A 17,205-nucleotide genomic window follows, 5' to 3' on the forward strand; every position below is an offset into this window, starting at 1 on the left:
CTGGACTTTTTGTTAGAAGCAGGCAGACGTGTAAAAAGAGCCCTGGGTGGGCTCCGAGCGCAATGCTCTGTGCTCCGAGTCCACCCTATTCTGAGGCCTATTAAACCTATGGCTCTAATCAGGTGCTTCAAAAGCCCATGTCCAGGATCTGTCTGTGGTTCTTGATGCACTGACTCCAGCCTCAGTCCACTCCTTGTGAAAGTCCCCCACACTTTTGAATGGCCTTTTCCTGACAATCCTCTCCATGCTGCGGTCATCCCGGCTGCTTGTGTACCTTTTTTTTTTTCTTCCACACAACTTTCTATTAATGTGCTTTGATACAGCACTTTGGGAACATTCAACTTCTTTTGCAATTACCTTTTTAAAGGCTTTCCCTCCTTATGGAGGGTGTCAGTGATGGTTTTCTGCACAACTGTCAGGTCAGCAGTCTTTCCCATGATTGTGATTCCTACTGAACCAGACCGAGAGACCATTTAAAGGCTCAGGAACCCTTTGCAGGTGTTATGGCTTAATTAGCTGATTAGAGTGGGACACTTTGAGCCTTGAATATTTCACCTTTTCACAATATTCTAATTTTCTGAGATTGTGGATTTGGGGTTTTCATAAGCTGTAAGCCATAATCCTCACAATTATAACAAATTATGGCTTGAACGATCTTGCTTTGCATGTAATGAGTCTATCTCATATATTAGTTTCACCTTTTAAGTTGCATTAGTGAAATAAACTTTTGCACGATATTCTAATTTTTCGAGTTTCACCTGTATCTGTTTTGTTTTTCTCCTCGGATGCTTTTGTGTCTTCTGGAGCCTGAAGGGGGGCGACGCACTCTGCTGGAGCCTGAAGGGGGGCGACGCACTCTGCTGGAGCCTGAAGGGGGGCGACGCACTCTGCTGGAGCCTGAAGGGGGGCGAAGCACTCTGCTGGAGCCTGAAGGGGGGGCGAAGCACTCTGCTGGAGCCTGAAGGGGGGGCGACGCACTCTGCTGGAGCCTGAAGGGGGGGGCGACGCCCTCTGCTGGAGCCTGAAGGGGGGGGCGACGCCCTCTGCTGGAGCCTGAAGGGGGGGGGCGACGCCCTCTGCTGGAGACTGAAGGGGGGGCGACGCCCTCCGCTGGAGCCTGAAGGGGGGGGGGGGGCGACGCCCTCTGCTGGAGCCTGAAGGGGGGGGGGGGGGGGGGCGACGCCCTCTGCTGGAGCCTGAAGGGGGGGGCGACGCCCTCTGCTGGAGCCTGAAGGGGGGGCGACGCCCTCTGCTGGAGCCTGAAGGGGGGGCGATGCCCTCTGCTGGAGCCTGAAGGGGGGGCGACGCCCTCTGCTGGAGCCTGAAGGGGGGGCGACGCCCTCTGCTGGAGCCTGAAGGGGGGGCGACGCCCTCTGCTGGAGCCTGAAGGGGGGGCGACGCCCTCTGCTGGAGCCTGAAGGGGGCGACGCACTCTGAATGGCCCACCCTTCTGGAGCCTGAACGGCCCACATTTAAGTGGATCCTGAAGGCGGTCTGTAAATATTGTGGCACTACAGCACCAAACATTCTCAGTTCAAGTACATTCCTCTCCATTCTGGCAGTATAACAGGACAAAGAACCAGCATTTGACATGTGAACAACTCGGGCCCTCCCAGACCCTGCACAGTTGTTGACATAGGGATCTTGTCTATTTATTTCCATATGAATTGATACAAGGTTCTGTCAGTAAAACAAACTTTTGAAAAGTAAACGATTGCAGCACTTTAATGTATATGTCAATTGTTTTCAAATTGAATGTTCTATTATAAATTATAATAACATTTGGCTTTACTTCTCAGAATAAGACCAAGTCCCTGCCAAAATACACATTGCCATGATGTTGAAATCAACTCTTTTTTTTTTTTTTCTTTTGGAAGCACCAAATGTTTATCAAACCTTTTTCATCTTATTTTTTTGTTTTGTATAAAATGGGAAGGTGTTGAAACCCTTGTTCAGGTTTTCATTTTTTCTATGTCTGAGATTCACCCACTCTTTTCATGGTGACTTTTTTTCTTTTTTTATTCTTTATATTAAGCTTTTGAATTCATGGTGACTTTTTACCCCAGGACAGAAAGCGTTGGGACTTGGGAGATCTTTCAGTTTTCAGTGTAGAACAAATATAAGGGAAATTTTCCAATAGGACTTCTGCTCTGGTAAAAAAAACTGTCAGGGGGTTTTAATCATTCCCTACTCTAACCAAAACAAATTGTATGTTGAAAGAAAAATGTGTATGAATATGTTTCCATATTATTTAGTTCCATATAAATACATTGCAGATGCATCCAAACAAAAGAGACTTAAGGCCCCTTTCACATTGAGGCGTTTTTCATGCGGTACAGCGCTAAAAATAGCGCTGCTATACCGCATGAAAAAAACCTGCCCTGTAGTGTTCAATGTGGAAGCCCGAAGGCTTTCACACTGAAGCGGTGCGCTAGCAGGAGCGCTCCAAAAGTCCTGCTAGCCGCATCTTTACTGCGGTATAGGAGCGGTGTGTTCACCGCTCCTATACTGCGCCTTCCCATTGAAATCAACGCGGGCGGTATTAACCCTTTTTCGGCCGCTAGCTGGGGTTAAAAGCTCACCGCTAGCGCCCGAATATCGCGGTAAATACGACGGTATAGCAGCGCTACAAATAGCGCAGCTATACCGTCACCGCGGCTACACAGCCCAATGTGAAAGCAGCCTTAAAGGGTCACTAAAGGATTTTTTTTTGTAGCTAAATAGCTTCCTTTACCTTACTGCAGTCCTGGTTTCATGTCCTCATTGTTCGTTGTTGCTTCGATGTTGCTGTAATTCCTCTCTGTTCTGGACACTTCCTGGTTGTCTGTTTCCTGATAACCACAGTACTGGGAGATTTCTCACTGTGGTCACTAATCAAGGAGGTGTGATTACTGTGTGTCTAAAACCCCACAGCACCAATCCAGTTTGTTTTACAAAGCATCACTGCCCTCTATTGGCTCTCTGGCTCTGTACATCAGAGAACCAGGAAACAGCAAAAACTAAACTAAACTGTAGGCACATTATATGATTGTTTTTTATCTATTTTTAATCATTTTTAAAAGGAATCAGTTAACTATTATGTCTCTATACCCTGTAAACAGCCATTTCAGCTAAGAATTTTTTTTTTCCTTTAGTGACCCTTTAAGCCACGTACACACGACCATTTTTCATGATGAGAAAAATGCAATTTTTTAAATTGGTCGTTAAAAACAGCCGTGTGTAGGCTCCAGAGCATTTTTCTCATCGAGAAAAATGGGCATAAAAAATTTAGAACCTGCTCTATTTTTTTCTCGTAGTTTTTGACAACGTGTAAAACGGTCGTGTGTAGGCTTTAACGACGGGGGGAAAAAGTGCATGCTCCAGAAGCAAGTTATGAGAAGGGAAATTTGCATAATCAGCCCAAAGGGTGGCGCCATTCGAATGGAATTTCCCCTTTATAGTACCGTTGTACGTCACCGCGCTTTGCTCAAACATTTTTTTATCACGATCGTGTGTATGCAAGGCAGGGTTGACAAGAATGACGTTGAGAAAAACGTCGTTTTTTTGTGCATGAAATGGTCGTGTGTACGAGGCATTACAGTTGGCCCCCTTTTTAAAAGCAGACAACCTGAGTGAAAACGTGGTCTCTCTATAGAGGTCTGAAATTCCCTGCTGCTGACTCAAAACTTTACAGATTGCAGAACCCAGTGGCGGTGCGTCCATAAGGGCGCACCGTCGCCGCCCCCTCTCTCCAGTCACCCCCTCTATGACCAATGAATCGATTCATGCTTGGAATCTATCCATGGCTGCCGCTGCCACCCCCTATTCAGGCGCCCAACCCCTTTTCAGGTGCTGGGCGCCTGAATTACAGGAGTGGGGGGGGGGGTTTATTGCACCTGATTAGAGCCATAGGCTCTAATAGACGTAAAAAAAGGTGACCTGCGAGCGTCATGCTTGGCGCTCGCAGTTCACCCAGGTGTGTTAGAACAGCGAATAAATCACTTTCCTAACACTGAACCGCTTCTCCACCAATCAGGTGCTCAGGGCTATTACCCGTCACCTGATTGGCTGAAACGACAGGCACTGTGATGGACACCTATCAGGAGAAGAGGGCGGGAGGAGACGCATGGAGGACACAGCTCGCCACCGTCACCCGCTGCCCCACCGAGACGGGGTAAGTGCCCGCCAGATGACGAGCAGGCGGGGGGGGGGGTGTCACAGTGGCGGCATTTGATGGGCACAGTGGCGGCATTTGATGAGCACAGTGGCGGCATTTGATGGGCACAGTGGTGGCATTTGGGCACAGTGGCGGCATTTGATGGCACAGTGGCGGCATTTGATGGCACAGTGGCGGCATTTGATGGCACAGTGGCGGCATTTGATGGCACAGTGGTGGCATTTGATGGCACAGTGGTGGCATTTGATGGCACAGTGGCGGCATTTGATGGGCACAGTGGCGGCGTTTGATGGCACAGTGCCAGTGTTTGATGGCACAATGGCAGCATTTGATGTTTTTGTAATTCTAAGTTGAAGGGTAAGATGCGCCTAGTGCACAGTGAGCTGCTCTGAGATCAGATTTATATGCAGCTTGTTCATGCTGAGTTTATTTTTTTTTATTCAGATAATGCATTATATGCTTTAAAAAAAGTTTAAATAAAAGCCAGGATCATAATATATGTTATTTATTTCAAATATAATGATGGCACTGCCCGACCACATCCCAGACAAGGGGAATATATTCTTTGCCCAACAGCCATCCACACTTCAGTCTTTCACAACCACACAAAATATGCAGCTTTCACTAATTCATTTATTATATACATACTTTTAATACATTTTATAAAGTAATCCAGTAGACGACATTTAAATATTAATCTTCAAAAGGCCGTATCAACACTTACAGACAGGGTTTTACCAACAACATGTTGCAGGAAAGAAAAGTCGCTTGATTCACCCATCAACACTAACTGTGTAGATGTTGGCATCGAGTGATGTTCTTCCCTGTGGTTTTCATAATCTGTCTTGCTAGTTGATGGATAGTAAAAACTAGGCTAGTACCCCACCAGTGCCCCTCCTTTTTCATTCCATACTAGCTTTGATTTTACTATGCATCAACTAGCACACTTTTAAGCAAGTCATAGATGATGCAGATGGAAAGAAAATTGTTCCATTCCCCCCCATCAACACCACCAGTGTTGATGGGGGAACCCCCCCTCACAGCACTATTGTGTTCTGACACCGGGGAGTCTTCCCTGCTGGCAGAACATAATGATCACTGCTAGCGGCTGAAGCCACTTGCAGTAATTGAATGCGAAAAAATAAATTTCCTCATGGCGCTGGGCCCAAAGGGAGCCACGTCCTTCTCTGCTAGGCAGAAAAAAACTGAGGCCGCGTACACACGGTTGATCCAAACCGATGAGAATGGTCCGACGGACCGTTTTCATCGGTTCACCGCTGAAGTGGCCTGATGGTCTGATGTGCGTACACACCATCGGTTCAAAAACCGATTGGGTCAGAACGCGGTGACGTAAAACACACGACGTACTGAAAAAAACAAAGTTCAATGCTTCCAAGCATGCGTCGACTTGATTCTGAGCATGCGCGGGTTTTGAACCGATGCTTTTGTGTACTAACCATAGTTTGGACCTATCGGGCAGCGGTCCATTGGTTCGATTTTAAAGCAAGTTCTAACATTTTTGACCGAAGGACAACGGACCGTACACACGGTCGGTTTGGACCGATGAAACTGGACTTCAGTCCGTTTTCATCGGTTTGGACTGACCGTGTGTACGCGGCCTAGCCGGATAAAGGCTAGCAAAGGGCCACATCTGGCCCTCGGGCCGCAGTTTGGAGACCCCTGTGTTAGATATTTGAAATAAAAATATTTGCTTTAGAATCACTTTCAATGATTAATTGCAAAGTGTCTTTGAACTTGTTAGAAAATGTGACTACTTCATGAAGAGTCAATTCCCTTGCACAGCCCCCTCCCTCCTTGCACATTATAGCCATCTCCTCTTCAGGGAGTATCTAATTATTCTGTGTTGGCCCAGCTTCTCCACCATTCACCTCCTTCTACTTGAGCCTGCTGGGGCTGCTAAAATCCCATCAAAGATGGGGGCAAGGCCCAGCAGCAGTCTCAGTTTTTGGATGTCTACACAAGGGAGAGTTTCACATGTAAATATCATGCAAAAAAATAAATAAAACTAATATATAATCTAGAAGGAAGATTGTTGTTGAAATAAATGGTCTGGCGACAGAGTCTCTGCTTCGATACATATGCAACATACAGTATATTCTTTTTCTTCCATGATAGGATAGGATGTGATTGCTCCTTGGTAAGTTGCTTGGATCATTCAAGGGTCTCCGTGCCCACGCAGATGACGAAGCATGACGTCCTTTTCTGTTTTCCTTTTAAGCTAGCATTAGTTCCAGCTCCACAGGGTAGTGGTCACTCACAGCTAAAGCCTGCAGAGAGTTAAATGAGAATCCATGAATCATTAATGATTAATGGTAAATATTTTATGATGTTCATTGTTGCAACAGACAGTATAAAAATGTCAATGCCCCACCCCAAATTATTCTACATATATTGCATTTTTTTTTTTAAATCAAAGTATGGCTAAATCTTATTTGCTTCTGTTCTGGAAACAGACACCCCTATGGGTTGCTAAATTTAAAAACAAAATCTGCCAAAGGAACCAAAGATCTGCAAGGAAGATTCTGTAGCGAAACCATAACATTTTGTATTTAAAAATATATTTGCATGAATGAATCAGTGCTCTCAGGCAATGGGGTTTATTTACTAAAGCTAGAGGTAGCAACATCAGTCACCCTTTGAGCCCTTTCACATTGTGACGCCCATAGCGTCGGCGGTAAAATGCTGATATTTTTACCGCCGACACTATGGGCGGATTTGTGGCGCATTTCGGCCGCTAGCGGGGTGCATTTACCCCCCGCTATCGGCTGAGAAAGGGTTCAAACTGTCCGCAATGCGTTGCTGAAGCAGCGCATTGCAGCCGGTATAGGCGCACTGTCCCATTGATTTCAATGGGCAGCAGCGGAGGAGGAGCGGTAAACACACCGCTCCTTCTCCGCTCCAAAGATGCGGCTAGCAGGACTTTTTTTTACTGTCCTGCTAGCGCACCGCTTCAGTGTGAAAGCCCCTCAGGCTTTCACACTGGAGTGAACGGGGACAGATTTTTAAGGGTGTATTATAGGCAATATTTTTAACGCTATAATGCCTGCAATACGCTCCAGTATGAAAGTGGGTCTTTCTGCAGAGAAACCAATCAGCTTCCAGGTTTTAGTTGTAAGTTTAAGCAATAGCTTCCGTAGAACACTTTGCAAGTTACAAAAGAAATATGACACAAGTCAGCACAGAAACATAAAAAAAAGACTAAAAACATTTTTCCATAAGACCCATTTCTCACTGGGGCTGCCTGTGTGTTAACGGTAAAGCACCAAGCATTTTAGTGGCACTTTACCACTGTTTAAGCGGTGGATTTTGCCCACTAGCAGGCCACTTTTAACCCCAAAGAAGGGGTAAAAAAATGCCTGTGTTGCAGCATTTCTGAAACGCTTTTTAGGTGCTTCAGGAGGGCTGCCCATTCATTGCAATGGGCAGGGGTGTTTTATAAACGCTGTATACAGCGCTCCCAAACTGCCCAAAGATGCTGCTTGCAGGACTATTTCATTATTTTTTTTATTCTTTATTTTATCAAAATTTATCATACACAAAGAAGTAAAACATTTTCCCTACTCAATAGGGATATACATTAACAGCTTTCAGGACTATTTCTAACGTCCCGCAAGTGCAGTGCCACACTGTTAAAGCACTCAGGCTTTTACACTCAGGCGGCATGGGAGGCGCTTTACATGTCGATATTTCTAGCGCTAAAACACCCCGACAACTGCCTCAGTGTGAAAGGGGTTTAAACACTATATATATGTCATGTTAACATTTTTTTCCACTGACTTACCTGTTCTAATGTCAGCTTGTACTGTTTATGAAAGTTGAAAATTTGAGCTGAGTCTTCTACTATGGCATTCTGCAGCTCTGCACCGCTGACAACTATTCTGAAGGACAAAATAAAGGTCAATTTTTGATGTGATGCTTACATTTACTGATCAGGATCAATAAACACACTTAGGCCTCATTCACACTGGCACTCCTGGATTTAGCTTATCTAAATGCAGGAGAAGTCATCTGGGAACAACAACAAAAAAGTTTTAGGGTTCATTCACATAAACGTTTATAGGCATTTTCTATGCCTTCCGTAAGTGCCCAGTGCCCTGAGAATGGCTGTATGTGGATTTACTCATGTAAACGGTGATGCTTCCTGTGCAGAAGATGTATTTCCCAAACTAGTACATCTGCGTTAAGGTGACCACGTGTCCCGGATTGGCCGGGACAGTCCCACAATTTGCAGGTCTGTCCCGGGCACCTTTATTGCAGGACAATACAGTGTCCCAGCATGGAACTGGCACAGCCCCCCTCCCCCCCAGGCTGATCTGATGCTCCCAAAAAAGGTTGTCACTTTACTCACTGACAGTACTTGGTCCTGGCCGGCCAAGACCCGCTTTACCTTGTTCCATCGCTGGCTCTACACTGCCCAAACTGGTTGCTAGGGCCACCTGGTGTCTAGCAACCAGTGACATCATGTTACCACAGAGCGAGGCCAAGGCCCCAGCATTCAGAGTGGAGCAGGATTTAACTTCTTCCTTCGCCACGCCTAGTGCTTTAGCTCCACCTACCTCCTCCTCAATCTTCCCTGGCGGCATGCTCAGAGAGAAGGGAACTACCAGGAATTGAGAGCAACTCTCAATACTCCAAGGTGAGGCTGGGCGCCGGGGGTGGATGGAACACCATGTGTGTCATGAGCAGTGTTGCTCATCTTACTTTAAAAGAGTAATTAGTTACAGTTACAAATTACTTCTCCGAAAAAGTAATTGCGTTAGTGACTCAGTTACTACATTGAAAAAGTAATTAGTTACTCAGCAAAGTAACTGACTTTTTTTTTTAATATTCTACAACATGCCTCACTGTGCCATCTGTAAACATGCCTTGACAATCTCCCTACCTTCTCCTGTTTGCAGAGATGTCAGACGGCGGCCATCCATTCAAAAGCCGCGCTCCTCCTCAGGCTGTACCATGATAGGCGGAACAGTAATTTTTACAGCAGAGCCTCTGTTCAGTGTTCCGCCTATCACGTATGTCCTCTCATGCGAGGCCAAGGCTGAGGATGAGAAGGCATCCGTGATAGGCTGAACACTAAACAGAGGCTCTGCTGGGAAAATTAGTGTTCCGCCTATCACGGAACAGTCAGAGGAGGAGGCGCGTCTTTTTAATATTGAATGGCCGATGGCTGACACACAGATAGATGTAATTGCGGTAACGCCGCCCAAGTAATGGGAACGGCGTTACCGTGAGGGGAAGAGTAATCAGGTAGATTACTCGTTACCCTCAAAAGGAGCATCGTTAGGTAACAGCGTTTATTTTAACGCCGTTACTGACAACACTGGTAATGAGGCGCTGACTGCAGAGAGGGGTTCATGCTGGGACTTGTAGTCCTTCAATTTTTTTGGGGGGGGGGGTCACATCCTTGGATATCAGGGGTTAATGCTGGGACTTGTAGTCCATCAATTTTGGGGGGGAGTCACATCCTTGGATATAAGCGGTTCATGCTGGGACTTGTTGTTCATCAATTTTTGGGGTGAGTCATATCTTTAGATATCAGGGTTTTATGCTGGAACTTGTAGTCCATCACTTTTGGGGATGTGACCCTCCCAAAAGTGAAGGACTGCAAGTCCCATCATTAACCTCTCAGAGTTCAGGCTACACCCCCTCCCAAACTAGTGAATTAGGAAAAAATAGAAGTTTGGAAATGCGGTCCGTCACCCTAATCTGCGTACAGCAATCCTTTAGAATGGCAGGCTGTGCACAGAAACTTGCGATTTAACAGGCTTGGAGCAGACTGTGTTGCGGCCATTCGTCCCTGGACGCATACTGTCCTGAATGTAAGTACCGCTTAGTGCATTGTTTAGCTGCAGCAGCTTTTAGGCATCATTTGTATGGGCGCACTTGTGAAAGGCTGTCTTTGCCTGCACAGGGGTTCCATGCATCCACATGCAAACAGTCCCATTCATGTCTATTGCTGCATAGACACAGATTCTGGTCCCAATATGATAGCTGAGCAGGTGTGGGTGCGTGTACCTAAACGCACAATGTTACTAGTACCCAGACCAGCTGCTTTCATTTCAGGAGAATAGAAACTAAACTGCCTTTTTTCTTCCACTTACCTGTCATATGCACAATGCGTTTTCCCGGCAGTGGTGTCCATATCATGAGGAATAAGCCAAAGAAAGTCCTCACAGGTGTACAGACGTATGCTGTCCCAGTCAGATTCTTTGACGTAGTTGCAGCCAGCATTGAAGTCTCCCAGGAAAATAATATTCTAGAAAACAAAGAGTAAAAATACCACAATTATTTCCTACATTATAGAGCAGGGGTCTCCAAACTGCGGCCCGAGGGCCAGATGTGGCCTTTTGCTTGCCTTTACCGGCTCTTGGGGCACTATTCCTCCCACTGACAGCCACCAAGAGGGCACTATTTCTTCCTCTGATACCAATGATGGGATAATATTCCTCCTACTAATAGGGGCACGACTCCTCCTCCTACTGACTACCAACCCCTGAAGCCATATTTATTTTCACTGATGCTGGGCCCGGGACACAATACGGCCCTCCTAAAGTCTAAAAGTTTGGAGTCCCCTGGTATAGAGCATATAACCCATTGCCCTGTAATTATATTTTTTATTCTGTCTCCTGTGGAAATAACTAAAGAGCAGAATGTACAGAAATTGATGAGCTTAACGTGGATGTAAACCCTCCATACACCCAGTGAAGTAAACACAGGAATTAAACCAATCTCCCTACACAGGTTTTACATTTATATCTGCTGTCTTCACATTTATATACTGTTTAGAAAGTTCAGATCGTATTGGGAGATTTTCTTTTCCTGGTTAAAACAGAGTGTGATGTCTGGGCATACAGCCAAGATAGCTAAAATTGCTGATTGGAGGAAAGGCACACCCCCCTCTCCTCATAGGCAGAGACTCTCAGGTGTTTTGTAATAGGACCTGCTCTCTGCTAATCTATTTTGGCAACCTCCCCGGACAGAAGATTCAGGCTGCTTTTGTCTAAAAAGTCTGAGTTATCAGGCTGATAACAGAGGAACAGTTCATGAGAGAGCTGGGACTTAGCTCTTTGAAGAGAGATAACAAATAAATTGCAGATATATGTGCCCAGCTCAAATTTCATGAATCAGGTTTACATCCACTTTAACTATTCCTGTGCATCTTACCTACTGAATATTAAAATATAATTTTTATTGATCACTTTACTATTAAAGAATCCTTGATGCTGTCTTCTCTTTACAATATATTTTTGCCCATTTTTCATAGATTTTGTGACTCCTGTAATGATGACTGTGTAATATACTGATTTTCTCTCATTTTCACCTTCTATGTTCTTTCTCTTTCTGAATATGCTAGGTAGCCTTTCTATAAAATAATTTTCCTAATTTTTATCTTTTTACACTTGCTCGCTTCTTATATTTCATTTCATGTCTGCCCTCCCCTTTTCTAGTTTCTCTGGTTACTCTTTTGCCTTATCTCCTATTTCTTATATTGCCACTGTCCATCATTAATACCGATACAAAGTTGCTCCAGTGCTATATTAGGAACTGTAGGAACCAGTCACATTCTTATTGTACAGTGTTGTAAAAGTGTATATGCCCACTTCCTGATTTTTTTTTTTGCATATTTGTCACACTTAATTGATTTAGATCATCAAACAAATTTTAATATTACACAAAGATAACCCGAGTAAAAATGCAGTTTTTAAATGATGATTTCATTTATTAAGGGAAAAAAGCTGGGTTTTTGACCATGAACCAGGTCATGCCACAGCATCCCTATCGGATTTAAGTCTGGACTTTGACTAGGCCACTCCAAAACCTTAATTTTTTAAGCCATTCAGAGGTGGACTTGCTGGTGTGTTTCTGATCATTGTCTTGCTGCATAACCCAAGTGCGCTTTAGCTTGAGGTCACCAACTGATGACTGGACATTCTCCTTCAGGTCCTGAAGCTGCAAAGCAGCCCTAGACCATCACATTACCATCACCATATGTGACTGCTGGTATGATGTTCTTTTTCTGAAATGCTGTGTTAGTTTTATGCTCCGTACACACGATCGGATTTTCTGACAGCAAAAGTCCAATGTGAACTTTTGAATGGAAATTCCGAGCGTGTGTAGGCTCCATCTGACTTTTGCTGGTGGAATTTCCGCCAGCAAAAGATTGAGAGCTGGTTCTCAATTTTTCAGACGGAAAAAATTCCTATCGGAAAATCCGTTTGTCTCTGTAGCTATTCCGACGCGCAAAATTCCGTTGCCTACTCAGAAACAATTCGACGCATGCTCAGAAGCATTGAACATAATTTTCTCGGCTCGTCATAATGTTGTACGTCATTTTGTTCTTGACGGTCGAAAGTTCCGAGAATTTTTGTGTGACCGTGTGTATGCAAGCCAAGCTTAAGTGGAATTCCGTCGGAAAAACCTTGGATGACCATCCAAGGTTTTTCCGACGAAAAATCCGATCATGTGTACGGGGCATTACAGATGTAATTATTTGTATTATTTTCACAAAATAGAGTAATACAATTTAGTAGACATTTTTACATTGCTGAGGCTATGAAGAACATTGAGCCCTGGTTCACACTGGGTACGATTTGGAACGATTTGAGATGCGATTTGACATGTCAAATCGCATCTCAAATCGGCGGCAATTGTCGGCAATGGCACTGTCCTAATCAGTGCGACGCCGCATCTGCGATTTCAAAAAGTAGTTCCTGTACTACTTTTTGCGATTTCGGGCCGCGATTTACATTAAATTGCGGCCGAAATCGCGGCGAAATCGCGGTAAAATCGCGCATTTTACCGCGATTTTGAATTCGCAGCAGTGTGAACCTAGGCTAAAGGCAATACAGTATTATCAAAATCAAGGGATGCCAGTATAGTCTCATACCTCAATCAGGTAGTACTCGCAACCTTTAGACTACTAGAAGCAAGGGACTAGTCCAGGGGTACAACCCCAAAGTGAACCCATCAACATTATTAATATAAATTCAAAGATATAACAGGTTCCATACTGTGATAAACCTCCAATAGGAGCAGAAGTCAGGATACAGGACCCAACATTGTTATCAACATTTTTTAGAAAGAAAGTCTCAAAAGAGCAAAAGCAGGAAGAGAAGGGCAACAAGGAATGTCCATCCAGAGAGCCAGGAGTTTGACACCATCTCACCAAGGAGACCACCTCTAATGCTCCTTCAAAACGTTCAACTTTTGTCTCATTGGCCCACAGAATATTTGCCCAAAAGTCTTGGGGATAATCAGGATGTTTTTTGACAAATGCGAGATGAGCCTTTGTGTTCTTTTTGGTCAGCAGTGGTTTTGGCCTTGGAACTCTCCCATGGATGCCATTTTTTCCCAGTCTCTTTCTTATTGTTGAATCCTGAACACTGACCTTACCTGAGGCCTGCAGTTCTTTAGATGTTGTTCTGTTTTTTTTTTTGACCTCCTGGATGAGTTATCATTGTGCTCTTGGAGTAATTTTGGTAGGCCAGCCTCTCCTGGGAAGGTTCATCACCATTCCAAGTTTTTTTACATTTGCGGATAATGGCGCTCACCGTTTAATTGCTGGAGTCCCAAAGAAATGGCTTTGTAACCCTTTCCAGACTGATACATTTCAATTACGTTGTTTGTTATCTGTTCCTGAATTTCTTTAGATTGTGGCATGATGTGTTGCTTTTTGAGATCCTTTAGCATGCTTCACTTTGTCAGACAGGTTCTATTTAAGTGATTTCTTGATTCAACAGGTCTGGCAGTAAGCAGGCTTGGGTGTGGCAAGTGAAATTTAACTAACGTTTCCAAAAAAATTGGTTAATCACAGTTCATTCATGATTTGAATAAAGTAATTTGAGCAATTTGTTTCTCATATAGGGCCAAGCAGATTTGGGCAGCTTTTTTCCCTTAATAAACAAAATCACAATTTAAAAAATGTATTTTGTATTTACTCTGGTTATCTTTGTGTTATATTACAATTTGTTTAATCTAAATCATTTAGATGTAACAAATATGCAAAAAATAAATAAAAAATCAGGAATACTTTTTTCATGGCACTGTATGTATCTAGGTCATGAAAGAGAGATTCAGACTGGTGGCTAGTAGCAGCACAATCATTCCTTTACAAAAAACAAACCATAACACCCATTTTCTATACTTTCTTAGAAAGCAGCCAATGAGATTGGTGCTCTATGGGCAACACCGCCATTTACAATACAGCACTATAATCAACCATGTGGATTTCTCTTCTAGATGTACATGTGGAATTTCCATGGAAGGTACATGTCAACATTTTTTATAGTACATACTATAAAATGTGGAATATTGTTTTATATAACAAAAAAAAAAATCATTATACATGCAGGGTCACCGTGCTTACATCAGTTTGCCATTTATCCAACACATCACGGTAAACATCATACAAGGCATCTATCTCACGAACAGCATCCTTAGGTGCAGAATGTAGAGGAACCAGCACAAAATCTTGAATTGCTGGGGGAAGAAAATGATATCATGACATATATGGCCCTGTATTGGTATGTATTTGTGGCTTCTGGCTTACTTAAAGATTTAATCCATTGAAAATAATATGTCGTTTTTTTTTTCTAGGAGATACCACAGAGACAGTCCACAAAACAGTTTCTTATATCAGTCACAATCATCACTTAATTTGCCCAAAGCTAAGTTTTAGCCCTGTAAATGAAACCATGTCTATAACTTAAATTTTTTAAATTAAGGTTCAGACTAAAACATCTGTCAACTTTTACATCTTCCCGTATCCTTCAGATTTTCCCTCATGTGTGATGGTGTGTGACCAGGACATTGGGGTAAATCTCCTAGAGAAATTGGAAAGGTGATTATTACACTCACTTTTAGTAGGGCAGGGAAAGACTAGTAACTATGTTAACATTTTGTTGTTGTAGCTCAATTACTGTCATGTGGGAGTCACCTAATCCCCCTAACCCATAAATGATGGTGATGGGAAATTTAGCATGTGCTCCTTGTGGTTCCACTATTAACCACTTAAGCCCCGGACCTTTAGGCAGCTAAATGCCCAGGCCAGGTTTTGCGATTCGGCACTGCGTCGCTTTAACAGACAATTGCGCAGTCGTGCGATGTGGCTCCCAAACAAAATTGGCGTCCTTTTTTCCCCACAAATAAAGTTTTCTTTTGGTGGTATTTGATCACCTCTGCGGTTTTTATTTTTTGCGCTATAAACAAAAATAGAGCGACAATTTTGAAAAAAATTCAATATTTTTTACATTTTGCTATAATAAATATCCCCCGAAAACATATATAAAAAATTTTTTTTTCCTCAGTTTAGGCCGATACGTATTCTTCTACCTATTTTTAGTAAAAAAAAATCGCAATAAGCGTTTATCGATTGGTTTGCGAAAAATGTATAGCGTTTACAAAATAGGGGATAGTTTTATTGCATTTTTATTAATTTTTTTTTTTTTTTACTACTAATGGCGGCGATCAGCGATTTTTTTCGTGACTGCGACATTATGGCGGACACTTCGGACAATTTTGACACATTTTTGGGACCATTGTCATTTTCACAGCAAAAAATGCATTTAAATTGCATTGTTGTGAAAATGACAGTTGCAGTTTGGGAGTTAACCACAGGTGGCGCTGTAGGAGTTAGTGTACACCTAGTGTGTGTTTACAACTGTAGGGGGGTGTGGCTGGAGGACTGACGTCATCGATCGTGTCTCCCCTATAAAGGGGATGACACGGTCGATGCAGCGCCATAGTGAAGCACGGGGAAGCCGTGTTTACACACAGCTCTCCCCGTTCTTCAGCTCCGGGGAGCGATCGCGACGGAGCGGCTATAAACGAATAGCAGCGCCGTCGTCCCGGATCGCTCCCCGAGGGAACCCGACCGCCGCATGTAGCGCAGGGGGGGGTCCCGATCGGACCCCCGACCCGCGGAAAGGCAAGGACGTACATGTACGCCCATTTGCCTGTACGTGCCATTCTGTGGACGTACATATACATGCGGTGGTCGGGAAGTGGTTAAAGTGAACCTCTTGTTTTGCTCTGATGGGCAAATTACTGCTACCTAGCTGAATCAAGAGGCAACTATTGTAGATTTATGAGGTTAGGTCACATGGTTCCAACTTACTTGCTTTAAATTCAGTTATGCACACCTACAATGGCCATTCCAAGTAGATTCCACTCTACCCGTTAGATTTCTAATTAACTTTATATTAGATTGTAATCTCTAACGAGCAGGGCCCTCTGATTCCTCCTGTATTGAATTGTATCGTAACTGTAATGTCTGCCCTCATGTTGTAAAGCTCTGTGCAAACTGTTGGCGCTATATAAATCCTGTATAATAATAATAATGTTACAGAGAACACAAGTCATTGTAACACACCAAGGTGGCCAAAAACACAAGTAGGGTAATAGTAGGGACAGAGTCATGATTACTGATGTGTCGAGTTTGCTCCGAGTTCAATTGGTGTATCAGATTTTTTTCTGGCAGTGGATTTGGACCGAACTCTTTATATCAGATTTGAGTGTAAGTACCGTGTATTCTAGCCGGATTTTCTTTGTAACACCAGCCGAGTACTAATTTGTATGGGTTATTTCATCTGGAACCTAATGATAACATATTAGAGCAGTATATAGGTGATTGTGGTGACTAGCTCCAATAGGTAATGACTAAGCGCTGATATTTGCGTGAAATGCGTCTACCTCTTTGTCCCATGCTCCATCTGTCCACCTGCACTAAGGTAAAAGGAAGCTATTTAGGGACATTTTCTTTTACCTTTACAACCCCTTTAACTTATTAACTAAACCAAAACAAAACACATTTTCACTTTGTGTGCATCTCTAGATAAACCTGCTTCCTGTACCATACAGTTTATTGGGTAGTGAAATTAAGAACATCACTCTAACCTGTATTTGGGCAATTGAAGTGGACCACAAATGGTTCCCTACTGAATGTGTCTTCTCCAGTGTAGAGGTTATGATCGTGGTAATGGTAGGAGTTCTCTGCAGTGACCTTGTCATTCCTAAAAGATGATGTAACA

At 43.6% G+C, this 17,205-nt stretch overlaps 1 protein-coding gene across 1 annotated transcript in view; it reads right to left on the reverse strand.

The window, feature by feature from the left end:
- Positions 1-6,382: 6,382 nt before the first annotated feature.
- The window catches only part of LOC120943343 (deoxyribonuclease-1-like), a 38,091-nt gene continuing 27,268 nt past the window's right edge, over positions 6,383-17,205 (reverse strand). The window contains exons 5-9 of the mRNA XM_040356584.1: positions 17,072-17,187; positions 14,544-14,656; positions 10,279-10,433; positions 7,959-8,055; positions 6,383-6,444 (exon numbers count right to left, since the gene is read on the reverse strand). Coding sequence (XP_040212518.1) covers positions 6,391-6,444; positions 7,959-8,055; positions 10,279-10,433; positions 14,544-14,656; positions 17,072-17,187 — 535 coding nt within the window. The 3' untranslated portion in view covers positions 6,383-6,390. The remainder of the gene's footprint in view (positions 6,445-7,958; positions 8,056-10,278; positions 10,434-14,543; positions 14,657-17,071; positions 17,188-17,205) is intronic.

Source organism: Rana temporaria, chromosome 6 (assembly GCF_905171775.1).
Source record: "Rana temporaria chromosome 6, aRanTem1.1, whole genome shotgun sequence".
Classification (NCBI taxonomy): domain Eukaryota; kingdom Metazoa; phylum Chordata; class Amphibia; order Anura; family Ranidae; genus Rana; species Rana temporaria.